This window comes from Cephus cinctus, unplaced genomic scaffold (assembly GCF_000341935.2).
Source record: "Cephus cinctus unplaced genomic scaffold, Ccin1 Ccin1_scaffold0080, whole genome shotgun sequence".
Taxonomy (NCBI): domain Eukaryota; kingdom Metazoa; phylum Arthropoda; class Insecta; order Hymenoptera; family Cephidae; genus Cephus; species Cephus cinctus.
Genome location: NW_014332821.1, coordinates 1,101,291 through 1,124,231, shown reverse-complemented (window position 1 = coordinate 1,124,231; position 22,941 = coordinate 1,101,291). Strand labels below are relative to the sequence as shown.

The 22,941-nt window shown below is 36.3% G+C and overlaps 1 protein-coding gene and 1 long non-coding RNA gene across 3 annotated transcripts; one reads left to right on the top strand and one right to left on the bottom strand.

Annotated features, from left to right (window-relative positions):
• The first annotated feature begins 4,073 nt into the window (after nt 1–4,073).
• LOC107271154 (scavenger receptor class B member 1) lies at nt 4,074–21,906 on the top strand. The gene is made up of 6 exons (XM_015746809.2): nt 4,074–4,853; nt 15,401–15,738; nt 17,175–17,672; nt 17,755–17,953; nt 19,595–19,803; nt 20,888–21,906. Exons 1-6 carry the CDS (start codon nt 4,796–4,798, stop codon nt 21,140–21,142), a joined length of 1,557 nt encoding a protein of 518 aa, XP_015602295.1. The 5' UTR covers nt 4,074–4,795; the 3' UTR covers nt 21,143–21,906.
• Nucleotides 10,957–15,394, bottom strand: LOC112494960. 2 transcript variants are annotated; one of them, XR_003060993.1, is made up of 2 exons: nt 12,768–15,394; nt 10,957–12,227 (listed from the first exon to the last, which is right to left on the bottom strand). It is a non-coding gene; the product is annotated as an uncharacterized LOC112494960 (long non-coding RNA). The 2 variants fall into 2 exon arrangements; XR_003060994.1 differs by having other exon boundaries at nt 12,872–15,394.
• Nucleotides 21,907–22,941: the final 1,035 nt, after the last annotated feature.

The window sequence follows — 22,941 nt, the reverse complement described above, 5'->3', positions numbered from 1 at the left end:
CAGATATCTGATACTCATATGCGAAACACAGGCATATACGTATTACATATAGGCACTCGCGTAAAATGTCGAACAACGCTAACGCGTAGCGTCAGTAGATGATATAAGCAGTGGAAGTTACATATGGTTTTTATTACCATTGTTATTTCACTTCCTTAGATACCTATAGTACATTCACTATAATATATTAAAACGAATGATTTTCAACAATGCTCCAATGTATTTTATATGTGATTAATATTTAATCTAAAACGAAGGAAATCGAAGGTTTCGAACTGTTGTTGACCTTACTACGTAATCCGATAGGTATCCAATAATCATGTTTATTCGATAGAATCATAGTATTTGGCATATATTAGTATATTCAAATTTCAATAATCAATATATCCAAATTTCATTTTGCTAACTTCACAGTATCAGTTCACCTTACCGCGTATAGTCTGATATCGATAACGGTTGACATAAATTAGAAGAAATCCTACATGGCTAAGTCGCATGGAGGCTCTGTAAAAAAAAGGTTGAAACACTCTTTGAGATATAATTACTGTCTTTTGTCAAGCACGGATATATGTCAGAGTTCAGCTTTCTTTTTCCTTTCTCTGGAGAAAATCTCGTCTTGTCTAATAAAGCGTTCGCGGGAGTTACGTGGGTATTTAAAAAATAATAATTTCTGTCGTGTGTATGTAACTTGGCTTCTATCATTAATAACTTTCTTGGTATGTAAACGCATTCGCAAATTTTCAAATTGTACTTATATTGTCTTTATTTTTTTATATATTATTTTGACTCAAGTAAAATAAATACTCGTTGCATGACTGTCCAGGTATATTGATTATTCTTATCGGTGTAATGTTCGCGTGCATCACTAGTTTTATTTTTCACGAAAACATAAAAGAAGACTTTGTATTTATATCGAATTGGGTATTAGTTAACATTACGTAACTTTGAAAGAAATACTGTTGCTATACTCCGAGTGTAGATAGTCGATATAATTTCAACGTATAGCTACTATGACTGTATAGCTACTGTAAATATATAAATATAGTACTCCATGAGTAATCTAATGAGCCCACAATAAATCTACGTTGTAAATACATCTCGTAATCGGACGTGTCAAATCTGCGTAAAAATCTTGTCCTAATCGTAAATGCAATAGCGTCACGTACCAGTCATAATTTTGACGTGGTAGAACCAACTCTAGCCATATAAGTGTATATATTTTATATAATATAAGGCAAAGTTATAATCTGATGGAAGGAGATTACCGTTTGTTGACGTAAGAAGGACCCGCGTTTAATGAAATTAATTCAACGTGAATCAACAGTTTGTCACGTGTTTTAAGTTATTTTGAAAAATATGTAAAAAGTGACTATTTAATATATCACGATAAACCGCATATAAGTAGGTAGGTAACGCTTTATCATAGCAATGGTACGAAACGATTATTGTACATTGCGAATTCGTGTCACACGCGAGTTATGCTACGTTTTTATTTTTTCTTAAAATTTTTACACATGAAAACTTTGAAAAATCTGCATTCTCCTCCCGGCCTGATGGTTCGTTGCATGAAAGTCGTGCGACGACTTTGCAATATTCTTACAACGAATTGTCATCTTGCCAATTGTTCGTGCCAACCTAGATTAATTTTTTTTTTCAATTTGCTTCGACATAATATTACGATCAAAAACCGTTTGTTTCTTTCATTTAATGATTTTTCAAGACGAAAATGCCATTGTCGACTCTTATACATTTTTTACAATTAATATATATATTTTTTATTTTAATTACCCATCTCTTCAGAGATGTTCGTCATCGAGCTTTATCGAGAATTTCCATTAGGACAGTTAAGGTGAGAGTTTTTCTTAGACGTGCATGCCGGAAGTTACGTCATCGATGAAAGCTAGACGGTACTGGAGTCATATCGCTGTTACCGTATGGCAAAGTGTATAATGCGAGCTTACGCACTGTATGGGTGAGTACGTAATCCGTGAAGAAAAATATTAAGAGTGTCTAGAAAATATTCTTCTCCACAATTAGTTTTAGCATTGCAACAGTGTAACGTCTACACGCTTCAACGTACACACAATGGCCCATAGGATCTTTCGTGATAAGAATAAGTTATAGAATTTTTGCGAAAGTCCATTTTACTCGAAAACAATAAAAATCTGATATATGGTCCTTGTAAGAAAAAAGATGAGGCGTATGCATGCATTTTGTTTGAAAGAAAAAAAAGGAAATAATAAAACATATACCATGTATGTGAAGTAAACGTCAACTCGGAGAACCATGCATTCTTCTACCGCGTGCCTTGAATGGAGAGTTACTTTTCGTTGGAGTTGAGCCGTTATACACTGTTGTGGAAGTCAATGGTCTGTAAAATGTGTGTTACTGACTTGAAATGCCGCGTGTAACGACCGCATACGGTAAACCTAGATTCATCGCAAATGAAAGATACACAGATGGTACGCGCCCTGGTCAGTTTCCCTTCACCGGGAACATTGATGGCGGCTTTATATGTATACAATTTAAATGTCTTTCGAACTTGTATATCCATTGGCTCATTACCATTTGTCGGTCATTTTCGCGGAATGAATTTGCGAATTTTTAGAATAATTAAACGATAGAACGGTATAATGAGAAGGTGAGGAATTTTTTTTATATGTTTATACACAGAGATTGTCCGTTGCATAAATTTTATTGATGAAAAAAAAACATGTTAATTATACACGATTAAAATTTACATATACTTTTTTACTCCTTCGCCATATTTTCACGATTTTTCTTTTACGTTGGATGACATACGTTATGTTAAATCATCTTACGATATTTTATTAATCTAAAAGTGACAATTGTTATTTATTGGTAAATCATTAAAAGTCTAAAATAATCAAATACCTACTGTTTAATTTATCTCTTTTTTATTCTTTAATAACGACCTTAAGTGATGCTGATTGGACTATGAACTTGTCTCGATTCTGTTTTTTTGTTCTTTCGAGTATCTTGATAATAGTCTCACCTTCGGCCACGTTCGTGACCGTTCCAATTAATGGCTCATAACTAATAATAGCCGAGGCATGGAATATTCCATAAATGAAAGAAACCTTTGCAATATCCGGTAAGACCAGAGGCAATAAAACAAGAAGATCTCCAAGTAGAATAAATGACCGCGAAAATTACATTTTCCCCAAGTTTTTCTTTTTCAGATGATTAACTTCAGAAACTGGTGCATACTCTACTTACACCTTGTGACGGCAATCTCCACTTATGCATGACCAATGTTTTCAAGGAATACGGATATTATCGAACGATTGTCATGTGGGATTATGATGGAAATGCAGAATCTACCAGTTTTACGTTATCCTACATACTAATTATTATTATAACACATTAGTCCGACTTATTGCGTTTGCCCCTATAATAACCTCGACTGACATCAGCATTTTTTTCAAACACGCAAAGTGAAATTAATTTAGTAAAAATATTACCAATTCACGGTATCAAAAAACAATATTTGTAAATCATAAATATATTCGCAAGTAAATTGTCATGATTTTTGAAGAGTATGTATATATAATACAATAGGACAGTCTCACATGTTTCATACAGTAGCGCTTAAAAAAATATTTGCAATAGCAATTGAACAGGTACCCACAATTTTATCACGTATGTTCATTTAAATTTAGCAGTTACGTGACGTAACCCCTAAAGTCTAAACAGTAATTCGTTAATTTTGCACAGACGGTAATTGGTCGACATTGTCATCAGCAGGCGAAATAAAAGTACCCTCCGTACAATTCTGTTTAAGTCATCGGATCACGAAGGTGACCCCAAAAAGACGAACGCGGCCGAAGGTGAGGATACAAGAAAAAATAAGCGGTTTTAACATGAGAGCAATAAGACGTAAACGCAGAAGAGAAAGAGAAGGAAGAACAGAGCTAAAAAATATATAGTAATGTATAAGAGAAATAATAAAAACTGGTAGTGGAATATCAAATTAGAAATAAAGAAGGAGAAGAGCGAATGGAAGAAGTAAACCCAGTAAGTGGGGGTAATAATAAATCGTTCACCTGAGCATGGGTCTACCGTCTCACGAGCATAACCAACTGACTAGTGCTGCGGCCGCGTTCGTACCGATCGTTTGCTTGTAGTCTCACTCCCCGTGTCTGTGTATTTTCGTATCCTCTCTATTTTCGATCCCTCGTAAATACATAAAGAATACGAGTCCCGTTCTTAACAATAAGAAAAGAAAAAGTTATCGAACCAAGAGAAAGGACAAAGATCAGTCGTACACCCCATATTTTTAAAGGAGTGAACATTTTGAAAATCAAAAAAGTTTCGAATTAATTATAGTACATTGCGTCATAGTACAATTTATACTCGTGATAAAAAAATCGTCAATCCTATCGTTTTCAATCCGAGAATCCATATACCAAGAATTTGGAACGATTCTATCCCGGTGCACTGCTTAGAAATTCTTCTTGACCTCAACTCGTGAAGCCTCTGACGATTCTTCTTTTTTTTCCGAAAATTTTTTTTCTTCCGCTGAGAGTTCACGCGTCGACTCCTTAAACGATCCTTCATTCGGTTCATACGTTCCCTCGTCATCGTCGTAGCGACATACTTGGACTCGACTTTCTCCTCCAGTGCCGGTCGGAGTGGACGTCCTCCGCGCGAAACGATTCCTCCACGGAATAACAAGTTGGTAAACGGCACTGCATGGGACACTGGATCCAAGAAATTAACGAAAAGGAATCACAGGAAGTGCTGTTTGTAAAGTGAGCGGAAGTGCAAAAGGATGAGGGTTCAACGTGGAATCTGCGCGAAACTGCAGGGTGGATTTTTGCGGCGCTGGTGTAAGTTTTTGAAATTTTTTGTTACATAAAACATAGTTCCACCTTTCTCTCTTATGCTTTCTTTACAATATTCATTTTGGACACGTGGAAGAGACTCCACGAGGTTTCACCAACCGAAACGACCTCCGTTACGGTTCTTTATTACGCTCGGTATCTTGCTTTTTTAAATTTGTGTGTCTATTGGTATTTACAGATATACATGCTATCGATTCACTACATAGAATTAATTACAGTCAAGTCCTTGTACGTACCCAGTATGTCTTACTTGATCAGGGACGTTTACTGTTTTGAGCAAGTAACGTGATTACTCGTCAAGGTCTCCTTTATGGAATTTTCATGGTAGCCGTGAACAGTACAGAGATGGAAGTCGTCTTTTCTGGCAACATCACTATAACGGTTCCGGCGTGGTGTCTTTAAGTTGGTAACCGTGACCGCAATAAATTGCACATGGGTATATGTTGAAAATTAATTAAATTATTGCAGTTTTTTCATTCCTATGTCTATCTTATTGAATTTACATTTTCAAAACGTACGATGTGTGTCAAGCTGTAGGCTGATTATAGTTGCTTATCTGTAGTCCACTTTGTTGGAACATGACTAGAAATTCTGTGTCACGATTTGGACGATTGTGGAGTCTAAGAAATTGGGAGATTCCGTAGACTCGTATATATAGGATAGATAGCAGTTCGACTGGTAGCCGTGATGAATCGCTGAAGATGCATCAATTCCTCCGTAATCGACAGTTCCACGCTAACGATCACTTAGCCTGTATTCGATGCGCGCTCACATTATATTATTTACTTGATTGGTCTCGACCTTTATTTTTTTCTACGACTTATATCGAGGCTGAATATTTTGTTAATATATTTTTTTTTAATTGTTGGTAAAACAGCGAATTCCACTTTTGAAATTTCGAAATTATCCCGCGGCCATTGGCAGAACTAATTCAGTGTTCGATTGCAAACTAGTATTGACCATTAGATCGGGTTTCGAAAATTTTTGGAAAATTAATTGAGGTTAAGTTTACTTACGAGTTAGTAACATAGTCAAATATTTTCGAAAGTGCGTACACGTGCTTCCAAAGGTTGTTCGATCAATTTTTTGAACTTTTCACCACGCCGGTCATGGTTGGTTGATCGTGAAAGTTATCGAGTTAAAAATTTCATAAACTTTTATCTCTGCCTGAATAATTCAATGTTCCTAGTAACGTTACTTCCACTCGCTCATTATTAAAGTCCCGTCGAGATTCACGCGAGAGTTCTCACAAAAGAGTTTCAAAGTCTGACTGTGAGTCAATACGCGGTTGAATTATTTTCACGTTAATCGCAACGTTTCTTCGCAGCCACTAATATAGCTAACAGTGCCGAGTCAATATTACCGTGATTTCGTAACGTCAAGGCACTACCTGTTACTTCTGATTTCACAGAGTAGCACGTGCAGTGAACTGTACAGTAGCTGATGCTTTTACATGCACCAAATTCATTTTACCTATTGATTTTCTACGAGCGATTAAGAAAAAGAACTATCGCTTGATCAATAACTGATAATGTCAATGAAATATATTTTTGTCAATTATTCTTTAAAATTCAGGAATGTTATTTATCTTTATAATCCAATCCACGATCTCTCATCGGAGAAAGAAATTCGCAATGTCCGTAGCATGCATTGCGGAGTCACAGCACGCGGCAAGGCAGGTTTAACTCTGGCAGGCCATTCGAGTTTTGTATGGTTAGGTTAGGTACTGCATTCCAAGGAATGCGTGCTCGTGAATCGGTTGTCCAGCGTCCAATGAGAATCACTGGCTATCATCGTTTCCAAGTTTCTGGCCGGTGCTCCGTGATCGGTTAAGAGCCCCTCGTCATGCTCCGAAAGTTCAGGGAACTGTGGGAAAATGATCTTGCGAATATACAATAGGTACGTCGTCGTAGTACAACGGTATAAACTGCACGAATGTGAACTGATCGCTCTTAGGGAAAGTTTATTGGCAGAATTGAACTTAGCCTCCTTCTAGTTTGGTCTTTGGTTACTATTTAGAAAGAAACTTTTCTTATGGGTTTACCTAAAATGGACATGGATGACTTATTTTTCATGAATGAACGTCATTAGGTTTGTCCCATGGATTAAAATCATCATGAGTAAAATCATCGAAGTAAGTCGAGTGTGTCGCGTTAGTTAAATGAAAGTATATGATAAATGAACGTTTCAACAAATTCTGAATTTTTGTCAAATGCAATTCACTGCATTTTCAAATTTCTTATTTTGGTGTTTTTTTTTTCATTATTATTATAATTTAAAAGAACGAGGCTGCTGACGATCATAGCTTAGAACTGCCTAAGCGGCAATTTACTGTTATTCTCAAAATTGAACAAGGTCCTGCGATATACAGGGTGTCGCATTTTCAATCATTACACATGCTCTTATTACATATCAGTACAATCCTATTGGAAAATTTCCTTCGAGGATAAATATCGGTGGCATATGGTTTTACACTTGTTCGGAATACTAACGGAAAATACTTGAACACAGCCCCAGGTCGTGAAAAGGTTTCGTTTCACTTGTAGATCGTCGCGCGATTTCCATCTGTAAATGGGAGCTACAACATTGCACTCCAATTAAACCAATTGGTTCATTGACGTTTTCTACAGTGAATTATATTGACTAGAAAATTATTGGCTATCAATAATTCATGTTAAAAATGTTAATTATTTTAGCGTTGATGATTATACAAACAATGCTTTACGATGATTACACGCACTGTTTATTTTGTTCCTTATTTTATTTATTCGTTTCAAAATTCCTTCTATTTCTTCTATCTCAGTAAGTACAGTTGATTTGGATGAACCCCGGATCATTTGAGTCAACGATCGCTCGAGCTAGCATCGTATTCACGTAAAGTTTTGTTATCCGAGCTACAGCGGGTGGGAAGCGGACGTGCATTGACAATTGTGACGTGTAATCAATGACAGGCGCGCATTTTTTTTTAAATATCTGAAGCTGCTACTTTTTTATATTTTATTATTATGTATTTTACTATTTCTATATTCTTTTATTATTACTCACATTAGCTCAGATAATCGCGATTCTACTGCAAGTTGATCGCGAGAGCTAAATATATTGACATTGAATACTGGTGTCGAAAGATTCGCGTCGAGTTGCTGTATTATAATTAGCGGCGCTCTCTATGGAAATATTTCATTATTATGCAGTATTAAACCTGGGATACTCCAGAATACGCGTGAAAAATCGTGGAAAAATAACGACAAATAGAGTCAGGATTAATCACTCGTCGAGTTCATTAATTCAGTATGGAAAGGCAATCTCTTTATAACGAGTGGATATAAGAGTGAAGGTCGCGATGGGATTTTTCTGTAGTCTAAATAAAAAAAAAATCTATTCCCTATGCAACAATCGATTATTTTTATTTTGCTCAGCACGTGATTGAAGAAGCTACGATTTTCTTGTAATAATGTGGACAAAATGTTTACATTGAGATTTCAATATTTTATTACTATTTCTGGTCTGTCGATGCAATAACGTTTAATCGCGCTGTTAACTTTTCTTACCTTTTAATGGAAATCACTATACTCTGTCCAAGACTATACGTCGTATACATAACGTGTACTAACCACTGTCGAGTAAAGTCGTACTAAAATCAAGAGCCAGTTTTAAATGCTGCAATAAACTGCTTTTCATTGTCCCACTGACCAACTAACAGTACACTTTTCGGTATACCGCAGGTCTGCTAGAAAGTGTTACCCTGTGAAATTCCCAGAACAAGAGACTAAAATTTTAGGACTCCCTGTATACCACATGCACACTTCGTAGCACTATTCCGGTTATTTTTAGAAAGGCATATGAAAAATGAAATTCTTGATTGAAACTATTCACGCGGTTTTTATACATACTGTGCAAAGCTAATGAGTTATTTTTTGAAAGTATACGAACAATTCCTAAGATCAATTGTCATTCGCGTCTTTGAATTTCCCGCGGATTCAGTGACCGTCCTGCACTTTAGAAAGCTAACCGCGAGCAGCGTCTGGCTTCAGGTTTTGCTGTGCCTAACGAGGTCTTAAGATGTTGTTGCAGATGACTGCACGAGAACTTCATCGTCGCTCGGGCTCTCATGAAAGTTCGCCAGCATTGTCAATCTTGATAATATCGCACGTACGAATACGCACGTAATAACAGATCTCGCTCTGGGAATGGGACTAGCTATAGTCTCGAATTCAAGACACGAGGAGCGTATAATCCTACATCTTTATACGCAATGTTCAAGCAAACTCATTGAGTGTACATTATGAACCAGGAATTTGCAACACTTCCCTTCGCTTATATTTATGCACGGGAGCATTTTATAGGAATACTTCTTTTTTATATTTCTTTTTTTTTTTCTTTCTTGGCGGAAGAAATGTCTTATGCAAGACGCTGTGTGACGTGTACATACGGTTCAAATAACTCGATATCACAGTGATACAATACTTGTGTGGCCGGGTGCCAGTGAAGCGTGAAGAACGATCAACATGTTTCAATACCCACATACCTGCGTGTATATATGAAGACTGTAGAGACTATATTTTGCAATAACTATGAGCAAGGAATTTCCGATCGAACCATATCGGTCACAGGGAACGTATTTGATTTAATGGTTCACGAAATGACGTAGTGATTACGCGAAGAGAATAAATTGCCTTGTTATTTTTCGGATATTTACTACTGTTTATGATAAATAATTCTTTTTTGATTGCTTATTACAATAACCAACAAATTTCTGAAGACGTTATACATGACTATGTAGTAAGTTGCTGTCTATTTTTAGTAATATTAACCCGTGAGGTGTCGTACTCTTTAATATCATTTATCTGACTGTTCGTGATTATTGACAGGATGATTATGATTATTCAGCAAAAATGATCCGCATCGATGATTAACTCCATGTAAATGGAAACGTACGTGACGTTCATTGAGTTTTTGTTTGTTCTAAGGAAAAGTTTAGACACGGGGAAAGATGAAACTAGGAATGCATGCGACAAAAATTTTTTAGAAACGCATTGCATAATTAGTATTCTTAAGCACAGAGAGGTATTTTGACACTTGTAAAATTAAGCTGACCTAAGTTCTCGTAAGTTAATTAGTAAAATTAATTGAGGGTAATCTCATTGGAATGGATTAGGAGTTATACAAAAAATGTCTTCTTTTACATAACTTTTATTTTAGACATGTCAATCGACTTAACGTGTAATTACATAAATTCCAGTAATCTATATTGTACTTTTAACCGTATCGAATTTTTTAGTATCGATAAAAAATTTTGACAATAGATCCAAAACTCGTGTCTTTCATAGTAGCCGTGTTACGAACCAGCAAGTTTGCAACCAACCTTGCAAGCAACCACCTTATAAATCAGTGAAATAATGATTCAAAAATCCATGGCATAACTGTCGCGATTAAACAATTGTTTCCGCTGACACAACATTTACTCCTGGTTTAATATGTATACCGCGACTACGTGTAACATTCATACGTGAGCGATTTTTGCGTAATGATTGCTCAAATTCACGTGAAGGAATATCCTAATTCGGATCGAAATTTAATGTGCACAGTTGTAAAAAAATATTTACATATATGCCAGATTTGATTACGAAATAAAAAAATTCATAAAATACAACAAATTCGTTAGCTATTAAAATGTCACACATGGATCTTGGATCGATGATTTCTACTTCTTTATTCATGAACTCTCATCACTATTTTGCACGGGTCTGTTGCAATTCTGACATTTTTTTTTAATTTGCTGAGGTTTGTCATTAACCTCACGCATAATATTACGTGTTTTCTCATGGGCTAGACAACACAGGGAACGTCACTCAAATTTTGAAGTCGTCAAACTGCGAGAAGTGGAATTCAAAGCGCGGCCACGTGACGTTAGCGGCACCGCTGTGCTTCGCATAATTATTGTACGGTTATGCCAATAGGCACTTCTATATTTGTTGAGATCGTTAAAGGTGAACTACACTATTAAAAAGTGTCGACAATGACACTTGAAAATTACATTTGAATTGATTTTCCTTTTTACCCTTGTGCGTCACAATTTTTTGGTCGTCTATTTTTTTTTAAGTTTCGTCAATGATTTGCCATGCATGATTCGGCTGATGATATGAACTAAAGAAGAGCTCGGAATTGCGTTGACGTAATTTACGTGACTCGAATTGGAATGCGCTTATATCAGTAAAACAGCATGATAATACTAATGGACGGTATTAAAAGTTAAGATTCATTAACGAATGGCTATAAAGAAAATCGATTACCAATCAATAATTCATTATGGGATTTTGTGCAATTTGTTTAACTTTACGTGGATCCGTACCAATAAATATTCATAAATAATTTTCAAACAAATATCACGCCCTGAGTTTGATTATAACTTGTGGATATTTACACTTGTACATATTTACGGTATAGCTTTGTACCATATACGATTAAATCTGCTGATAACGAGTCTAGAGCGTTGCGAATAATGCACGTACTTTCTCAATAGTGAAAATTTGTTTAAACTCTTATCCATTGAAATTCTTGAAATTCCATTGTTGATTTTGAATTTCACTCTGTATCTCTTACTACACAATAGGTTATTTCAAGTCTGATCAATAACCCGTGTTTCTTTAATCGGCCACGTGTTGTCACTTTTGACAGTTGTCACGGATTCTTTCCTCACCCATGTAGTTATGACGAGATCGTGAATTTTCACTTTCCCCACTTTCACGATTACCGGACTCATTTGAATATCACTGCAAAAGTGTAGCTGGACCTTATCAGTGGTTCTCAATCACGATGCTATAGCAATTTTGTATAATCAGACAACGAATCATTGTCTAAATATTTTTTTATTTATATAACCCATACCGTATACTGAAAAAAGAAAATTTTTCATTTTATTAATTATAGATTCAATGACGTAGGTCATGGCTGCTTGCATAAAAAAAAAAGAACTTTTGTATTAGTCATAAACTCATAATGCCTGGTAGAGCCAATAAAGATAGAGTTTAAATTGCAGTTGTCCCTTCCATGGTATCATATCGTCCTCGCAGTTGCCAAGTTATGGACGGTTGGCAACACTGGCCACAATTTCTTTGAATTTCTCTCGATTACAGTAGAAGCGGTTGGACACGCGAATGCGTTATGTAAAGAGAGTTCCAAGTAATCGTAATCGATCGATCGTGATCAGGGCTTTCATTTGACAAAGTTAAACGTTCCGATCCACATTGATCGTCCCAAGAACAGTATCGATAATTTGTCCAATTAATTTTCAAAATGGGTTGCACGTGTCGTGGTAAATATCTCGTTTGTACCTCGAGTCAATGTGAAACTGTTGTTTCCCTGTGTGTATATATGTATATATATAGTATTCAGTGTACATAAATTTTCTCATGATCGATTTATTGAATTTTTTCTATTTTCTAACGTAAAACGTATTTCACCGAAAGTGCTGCTTGAGTGCTGCTTGTTGTTATTCGTTACGAGTTTGTAATTCTGATTTGAGGATAAGATAAAAAAGTGCGTCATAGTTTTCCTATTAGTTATTCTCGATCCTTAATACCGTGACCGGGCATAAATATATTTTTCTATCGTCTGGAAAATTTCATTTTTGTCTTATCGACAAATGCATGGAAATTGCGACGAAATTAAAAAAAAAAAACAGAACAACGTTTGTTGTTCGTTATCGAAAGATAAAAATTATTTTTGGATCTTACGCGAATTTGCCTCATAGCAAAGTCAATTATTTTGATTCATTATTGTTATTTTCGGTAAGAATAGTATTTTTCTGTATAACGTGCTCCGGATGACAAGTCTGTTTGGAACTACATAATTTTTTGAAAAATATGTATGCGTCCTGTTATGTGAAAGTTGTATTCTTACCTGTACGGAGGTCGAGCTGGCATTGTTATAATTGAAATCGTTAATTATTGCACTAATAACTTGATAACATTTTTTAGGATTATTTATTTAATACAAATTCTCACGCTTTTACTTCCACGCTGTTAGATTTAGTTGTCTCACGAATTGCTAGATTTTCGTTCCACTTCATTCGTCACTATCTCATTCTGTCTAACGTATAAGCGGCACTCGTTGACTTTACGCAGTCTTTCAGCGTATCAAAAACGTTTCCACTGTTTATAAGAAAATATTCCATTACACCCTGATTTCGCGTCGACAACACCATATAATACAGTAATCCAAAGATATTTCGCAATCCAGGAAGAAAAAGACTTTCATCAGGCAATTTACTGGTTATCTTAAATTTATTCGAGATTCAGGATCTGTATATCATGGAAATCAATGATGTCATCCTTTGCGTTGTAGCAATAAAGGGTATTAAAATATAAGGATACCCGGTAACATTTAAAATTCATGGATTTAATATATATACATATACGAATCTATATCCCATATAAGGAATATACATATGTATATACGTATATTATACTCAATTATTAAATACCTCCTCGCTACTGAATTTCACAAGAATATTCATGAAAATAATTATATGTATAGCCGAGTCCTTTAACAGCTTCAAGGACGTACCATCCTGCCGATCGACTCGTACTTATTCGTCGATAAGGAGCCGCAATCTCTTCTAATAATGCAGCGCCGGCGCATCGTGCTGCAAAATGCGCATGAGATAGTCACAATCGAAACGGCACTTCCGCCCGGAAAAAATATTACGAAGCCTTAGGTACCGAACGTCTTATAGACACGGCATTGAAACAGAAGAAAGAAAGAAAGAAAGAATGGAAGGAAGGAAGGAAGTAAGTAAGGAAAAGCGGACGGCGACTCAACTGTTCCGTATATAACAAGGCAGTTTTGTAGAAAGCTAGGAATGTTGCAAGCAAGACTTGTCGGAGCGCATAGGTTTAGCTACCTCTCATTATTTTCCGTATGCGTGACGCTAAATATGCACCTTGAGATTACATTGTGCTCGATAACTGCATTCGAAATAGTCCTGTCCATCATTCAGCTATCGTGCCATTACGAAATTTCAAGAAAACTCAAACACCAAGATATCGTCTCGAGTGGCAGTGCTGTCGTAATACGTCAATTTAAGTTTGTTGGAATATTTATTTTCTAGCGATTGATACGGGTTAGTAATACAATCTTGACAATCAGAGGCAATACATTATAATATATTATTTTTCGTTTGCGAAGGTATAGAATTTATTCTTGTTAGCCTTGAGTAGTGTCATTTTACCTTTATCCTCCACAACGGAAAGTGGCCAATAATCAAAATAGGAATTATGATTCTTTTAACCTTATGTTAATGTACCTTGAAACATGTTTACCACGCTATATACGCGACCTTGACATTGCCTCTTTGTGCCACACACGATACAGCAACCGGTTGGTCCAACGGTTGGATGTCAGGAAAATAGTTTCTAATCACGAATTTTAAATGCTCATTATGAAATAAATAATACCTAAACACCAAGTTTAATGTTTATATATTAACTAACGTTTTGAGAGATTCCTGTCTCGTAGAGGAATACTTACACATATTACTTTTAATAAAAAACCTGTTGCTGTTGATATTTGTTGAGTTTCTGCTAATTGTTGCTGTTGAGAACAGGTCGTTTGCGTTGGCCTGTACTTAAGGCAGTCAAAGTACGCGAAAAAAAAATGTAAATTGCAGTTACTCGGCTGCCTGGAATATTGCAAAAGCGAATACGCAATCGCGAGCGTTAATGAGCGCCCGCGCGCGCGCCATTACGCGAAATCGTACCTTTAAACATTTCGAAAGGTGCTCCGACGGGTATCTCATTTTTCAATTAATTCTTTTTCACATCTCCAAAGTCACACCCGATATAAGTTTTTATTCTTCGTACAGGTTTGTGATTGCAAATTCTATTTATTTTGCTAAATGTAGCTTGCTCGGTGTATCGCAAAAAAAATTGTGAACCATTACCATTCCCTATGCACAGGACGAGAGTGACTTCATTCTGCGATATTATGATTCATTTGTGAATTAACTTTAACGTCCTGACGTCAATTGTTTATATGGTAATTTATGTAGTCTCGCGATAATTGTTCTTAGTTACGCACTGCCATTATTTCATATTTACACATAGTTCTATTCCAGTGTAGTGTTATTACTTGTGAATCTCATTCTATTCCATAGAAACGTATCTCCATGTGCGAAGCTAACCTCTTCTTCAGTGCGATGTAAACAGGCTCGTTCGATATGGTGGGAAAAAAGGGTGAATGTTACGAAAAATCACATACACCTCAAGACATTTTCACGTAGTGTCGATCGATGACGTAAATCTTAACCTTACATCACAGACGCGACATGTGAAGAAATGCTAATTTGACACTCACAAAAATCATTAATTCACATCAGCGGAACAAAGTGCGTTTGAGATTCTTCGATTTCTAGGAAAATACGCACGATGCCGTCAACGCGCATTACGATAACTTGAAAATGTCAGAAATCAAGAGAATTGTAATATTTACATACGTTAAGGAACATTTATTGATCCATTATGTTTCTTTTTCAGGGGCAGCCGTGGCCGTTGGCGTACTTCTAATAATAATAGCTGCTGTACTGGCAGTACTGTTTCCGAAAATCGTCAACGTCCTGATTAACAAGGAGGTTGCACTGCGCGAAGGAGGCCGTGCCTTTGGTTGGTGGAAGCAACCACCGGTGTCGCCACATATGCATGTTTATATATACAATGTAACCAATGCCGACGAGTTTTTGAACAACGGGAAGAAACCGGCCCTTCAGGAATTGGGTCCTTATGTCTATATCGAACGATGGGAAAAGATTAACGTCACTTTTCACGGGAATGACACAGTCAGCTATCAACAAAGAAAGGAATTCGTATTCTCACCGGTAAGTTCGGTTAATAATCGCAATGGCACGTTAGAATCAAGGTAAATCAATGTTAGTCAAGGCATGATGTTTTGCATGCAGATAATAGTACCAGACCCAACGAGAGTGCTTTGTCTTTGGCAAACAACGGTCGATTGTCAAAAAATTAATTTGTCCATTGTTTAATGAGAGGGTTTTGTCGACAGTGACTCGGCCGTTGAGTCAGAACGTTGAAATTTCTTGTTGAAACTTTTGTTTTTTCTCGGTAGAGTATGCGAGTCAATTGATTTGTAATACTGTCTATTATGTTCATCATTACTTTCAGTGACATTACTCACATACCGTTGAATAAGTCAAAACATATAGATATAAATAGAAGCCGCTTACTGAATTATGAAATTTTTCTAAACTATGATATCCTAGATATTTTTCTGTGTGCACTTAATTTTTTTTATTATAAATCAATGCGACTTTCTTATTCTTGTTTATTAGTTAATGATAATTGTATCACGTTAAAAAATTCAAACACGTTAATTGCATTGCCCTTGGATTTATTAATCTTGATCTGTACTTACATCGATTGCATTTGCATTTTGTTTTATGCATTTGCATAGTCGCATATCTATTTCTTGTGCATATTGCATTGATTATAATTCTGACTTCCTCGACGGTATACTTTACGGACTTTGGATTCAGAATCTAATTTGACATTTCATACAGAATAGATCAGATGTCTCACAGTCTGACTTTATATGTATTGTTGAATTAGATTTACGTATGATCAATACCCAAGGGAAATTTAGATATTATGTAAGAGACTTGTCAAGTTGTTCTGCGTTAACTACGTATATTATTGACATCCGTACCCGCATCTTGAGATTACATATGCTCTTGTTTGCGATAGCTGTGCGCGAGTACTCGATTCATTATTCATGACAAAGAAAGTACTTGGATAAATATATAGGTAACGAATAATTAAAGTCTCTACGTAAGTACTCTACGTATGTACATACATAAGTCACATCCGAGGACATTTTGGTGATCCAATCGATCTGACATTTTATCACTTAGACAGCCAATCTCGTAGGAGTCTTCTCTTCTGAATCACAATTGCATGTCAGTTTCAATATGTCACTGTCACAAGCCGTTATTCACGACCAGACAAAAACGGGCACTATATTACATAATTTCGCTATATTAGAAATCAATTTCTGCGCAACCTTTCCGTTGGTTACGATCAAAAATTTGTTACGATATTAAAAGATAACGTATTTTAAAACGTTTTTAAAAACCTCGGGTGACATTTATAATAAGAAAAAATATCGAAAGTAATATAAGGTAAAGAAATTGGTTTTGAAATTCGTAATTTAAAAATTGATACAAAAAGTTCTAGAGACGCTATTGTTTTTGTGCTGTTGCAAACCCTTCATTCAATCTTGTCTTTGTGTCTAATTTAGGAATTGTCAGCGGGCTCCGAAGAGGACCTCGTTGTCGTACCAAATGTCCCGATGTTGTCGGCGACAAGTCAATCGAAACACGCAGCGCGCTTTCTTCGACTGGCAATGTCCTCCATAATGGATATCCTGAAGATCAAACCGTTTGTTGAAGTATCCGTAGGACAATTGTTGTGGGGTTATGAAGATCCTCTTTTGAAACTCGCTAAGGACGTGGTGCCTAAAGAGCAGAAGCTTCCTTACGATCAGTTTGGTCTGATGTACGGTAAAAATGGCACTGGTGCTGATCACTACACTGTTTTCACGGGTCAGAATGACATAACAAAATATGGCATGCTGGATAAATGGAATGGCAAAAAGGGTCTAGGACATTGGACTACTCCGCATTGTGATAGCGTGATGGGAAGCGACGGAAGTATCTTTCCACCTCATATCACAAAGCACACTGTACTTAAAGTATTTGACAAGGATCTCTGCAGAGCCCTTCCTCTGGTTTATAAGGTTGGTTGTACAAGATTTATTATCTAGAAAATCATTTGCTTCGAGGGAAACAACTTCACGCGCGTCTCATTATTCTATTTAGCAAGAAGTCATGACTGCCGGAGGAGTTCCTGGCTTTAGATTTGTCCCTCCTGCTGATGTCTTTGCGTCATCCGAAAGGGTTCACTCTCAACAATGTTATTGCCCTGCTGGACCACCCTGTGCACCGGAAGGTACATTCAATGCCAGCTTGTGCCAATACGATTCGCCTATCTTGTTGAGCTTCCCGCATTTCTATTTGGGTGAGTTTTTTCAGTGACATGTATAAAATTAGTATTTTTAGCTCACATCCAGTACTTCATATTTTTATCTGTGCGATGCGTTGTTTAATGTACCCTCGTATTTTTAATCTCTTTCTTTTTTACTGTCAATGATTAGGAGGCGGCATATTATGTCAGAGATTTTTATTATAACGTCGCCTTTTTGTGTGACCATTGATCCATATGGTGATATTCTCGTTCATTAACTCTTATTGCAAGAGTTAAACGACATAAGACGTGAGGAAACACCATTTGATATATGTATGTGAAGAGTTCATTCGTCTTGAAAAATTTGATGGATTGCCTTTCTTCAACTTAACTGTATTCGACAATAACATGTTCATTACACTCATGAATATTGTCATTAGCAAAGTAGCGAAAATATTTATGTAACAAGAAATGAGGATTTTGAAACATTCGTCGTCGTACCAACTAGATCGTCAGTTGAAAGCATAAATTATGTCAACACATAAACGACGACTCTACCCTTGACTTTAAAAAATGGCATGTCATACGATCGACCATTTCTCTTCCAAACGCGTGTCTGAATGGGCGTCAAAAGTAGCTAAATAAATATTTATTTTTATTAATAATGCATAATGAACTTAACATTGAGTAACCATGCGGTTAAGCTACTTACGGCCAACAACCGGAAATAGTACCGGCCTGCTTGAAACGAATAATTGAAAAGTCTTGAGGTCGCAAAGGGGTTTGTTCTAATAATAAGATTTCGTTAATTTTTCATCCACGGAATACTTCCTGTTTTACAAAACCTTAGTGGCGGATGTCGAGAGCTCTCGACAGACTTCGACCTATTTTTTTCTCATTCTATGACAATATTGCGCCTGGGATAACCGCTACTGATTCTCCCACAGATAAATTGTTTCGGCTTCCATTAAGTGTGAGAACTTTTTGTGCCATGGTTTTAAATAAACTCACTTTTACTTTCTTCGCGCGGCTACGGGTAACAGTAATTTAGCTATTGCCGAGTGAAATCGCAATTCAATGCATATGTATACATTACTTATGTATATTATATATAGATTGTATGCATCCGTGCACCTGCAATGTATATACGTATCGCGAATGAGGAAATCAGGAATGAGATATAACGCGGCGTATCTATATCTACGTATAGTCTATCGTTTGTCTAACGCGCATGAAATCGGTCGTTACGATTCCGAATTTCCTCGTAGAAATTAGATCAGACATTAGTCTCTGTCTGTAGATAACACGAACTCACGATCATTTTTATAGCTTTGACTAGTCTCTTCGATATAAAAGTAAAACATGTATATTCCGAATGTCGGAGAAAAGCAAATTCTAAAAGACTCTTTATACTTCGTTATTTTTATGTCGATTATAATTACAAGGTAATCTCCAACACTGTTACTTGAATTATTTATATGAATATTGACGTATATAATTATTTTTAATGATCACTGTAAATGAAGTAGTACGCCTATCGGAAGGCACGTTCACGATCGTCAAAACATTAATCTGTCGTTGCGTAATGAAGTGCAGCGTGATAACAGTATCGTGGGTTTCAAAACGTTACATGGGACTTACGAGTATAAAGTATTTATATTTTATTTTCATTCTCTTATCTTTTATATGTTACAGCGGACCCCGCGTTACGTGAAGCTGTAACCGGCATGTCACCGCCTAATTCTGAGGAGCACCAGCTCTTTATCGACGTACAACCTACGATGGGTACGGCCCTGAGGGCCCGTGCACGTATTCAGATAAATCTTGCTGTTAGCCACGTTCGTGATATCAAACAAGTCGAATCTTTTCCTGATATTATTTTCCCCATTATGTGGTTTGAGGATGTAAGTATATTTGTTATTTTTTTTTATTGATACAAACGGGTACACGGGATTGACGTATTAGCTGCGCGAATGGAATGAGACAATGGATGAGCAATCGTGAACATTATACATACGTTAGCGCATAACAAGTACTTTTGTAACTGCGCGAGGCAATTACAAAAGTCTATAAAGAGCCTACTATAGCTCAAGCTGGTCGACTATTATTTTGGACACGTACCTGCAGAGTGGGACGTTGATATTATAGCCAGGAAAACGTGCAGCTGAATAGGAATCAGATAATTTGTCTGAAAATTGTGGCCTTTTGATTTATTATTTATTTGATTTTTTCATATTAGAAATTATACTTTCGTTTCTTTGAAAGTCATTCGTCGACTAGGAGACGTACCTGTCATATCACTTTTTCTCTACTTATTATCTATCACACTGTATTCGAATTATATTGAAATTGTTATTACGTTTGCGAAACTTACAAGGCATGACTGTGACATACAAAATCATTACATTAATTCACACTAGGCTTAACAACCATAAAAATAAGGTCACCTGCGCTGGAGCCAGGTTAACTGAAACGCTCGAACGAACGAATTTGCATTGGTTCTTTAACGACTCAGGCGAAAGTGACAGCTGACATTGTTGGAAGGACAAGTCGATCTGTCGGTATATAGAAAATATTCTACAAGAATTTCTAACCATGTCATTAGACACTTGTGCCTCGTGCATAAAGGTTCATCATTGTGCGATTTAAAACGTGAATATTTTTACTTGCTCGTATTACATGATTCACTGCAATAGAATTTCTCGAATCGAAACCCCACCAATGTACGATTGATGAACGTTGATACGTTCAAGCCAATGGATTTACAAGGTTACGATGATATTCATTTATATTACTGCTGGTGAAAGGTTCTTTATATTGATATAAACTCGTTTCTTATTCTAAATAACAGTTGTTCGCATACCTTGCATATATTATTTACAATTGAATTGATCAGAAAAAATACAAGGTTTTTTTTTAAATTTATTCAACTTATTTTGATACAGCAATTCAATGGTTCATCTCTAATAAAAAATGTATTTTTTTCAGGGTATTGATGAACTTCCGAACGAGATGACGTCTCTTTTGAAGATGGCGGTGGACGTACCTCCAGTAGCACATGCAGCAGTATCTGCTACATTGGCAGCCCTGGGTATCATAGTTCTCGCTGGTGCACTAATGTGTTTAGCGCGAGCAGCACGACGCCAAGAGAAATTGCATCTAAGTAATCCATTGCCGGCTAACGCGAGCACCGGTAAAAACGGCATGAGTCCAGCCTTCCAAACTTCGACGGGAACAAAATAATTCGCCGCCATCGAATCCTTCGTTTCTAATTTACGAAACGGGTATCGACTACTCGATCAGCTGTCTCTCGCTCTTATCTTGTATCCTGTACATCATTCACGTGTTCCACGTGAACTTTAACCGATCGAGACGATATCACTGATCGTTCGATTTCCATCGTATTGTCGTCATGATTAGTCGTGGTGCGTCAGCCATGTGCACCAATTTATTTTGCGCGATATATTTATTCCTCGTCTTTGACTAGTTTTCTTTTTTTGTTTTAATTGAAGAAATCGTCAGGAACGGCGATATTAGCGACGGTCAAAGGACGCGGATAGTTGTTAAGTTAAAGCTTTGAATGAAAGTTACGGATAATTTGTTATCGTTGAAGTCACTATGTATTACCGGATATACTCAATGGCGAGCGATAATGAAATGATTCTAAGACGAACGTTGAAGACAAAAATCGGCAATGAGCTCTGCTTCGCATTTTATGTAGATACGATTTTGTAGATCAACGTGGACTAGCACAGTTTGTACGCGGTGCGTGCGATTTCATGGAGAAACGACTCTGCCTGTCGAATCGGCGCATTTCTGACGATCTTATGAAGACGCCATAATACGTAATTGTATCTTCAATCGGGACTTGAGCGTTTGTAGGAAGGAAAGCTCCTATTATGTTTTACATACATTGGATATTAGGTTGTTAGAAATATTGAGATCTCTAATTAAGAACGTGGACTGGAAATATTATTAGAAGCTGGTGAAATCTTTATGTTAAGAAACGAGGTCTCTTTTATTTACCAATTCAAACGCCTTTTAAATTTAATCAGGATCTATTATTAGTTTTCTTTCATTGCTCTCTCTCTCTCTTTCTCTCTCTTTCTCTCTCTCTCTCTCTCTCTCTCTCTCTTTTTCATCCCCCCCCCTTTCTCTCTTTTCTATTCCTTTCTCTTCTTTGCCTGTTTCTCCTCATTACACGTTTTTCTTTTCATTTTATAATAGTTCTGGTGAATGATTACTTGGCTTGCGGTTACGGTATTACGGCATCTGCAAGACGGTACAGAACGTTCTCTCCTGGTAGTGATTCGTTCTATACTTATTAATGCTTCAACGAAATTCATAGGAATCTATTATATTCGATAAACGTTCATTAGATGTTTGTTTTAGTTAACATATTTTGAAAATACATTTGACAAGATTTGATTAAAAATCAACGTATTCTATTAATACTTTAGTAATGACCATTATTATCATGCATTTTTTATTTGATATCGTTACGACACGCTAACTGTCCACACGTTTAACCCATACGACGCCAGATGTATACTTTTCCAAGTAATAACGTTTAATTCGTGTTCTATCGGAAAATAAGAATGTTATCTCGCTATAATTCTTGAACTTGTAAAATTATTGAATACTGACATTTTAATCGTACAAATTCCACACTAATTGTAATTATTAAATAAGTGCGCCAAGTAATCAGAAGTGAAAATTATGAAATTGCATTACCATACATATGATTCAATGTACATTCAATGGCAATGCAATCGCGACTATTCATTGATTACGTAACGAATTGAAAAGAGGCGTAATATTTCGAAGACCCACGAAATATAACCGCACGTTTACTGAAGTGGTCGTTTGCTTCGCTCAATGCACAAGTACCTTGGTTATGTTAGAAAACGATTAAAAATTAAGTGACACCTAGGGCGAGTTTAGGAATATTTGCCAAAGTGTGAAGAATTGAGGATTATCGCAAGTATTACGTACCAGATAGATTCTTTTGCATGAATTATATTGATATCACTGAGAAAATA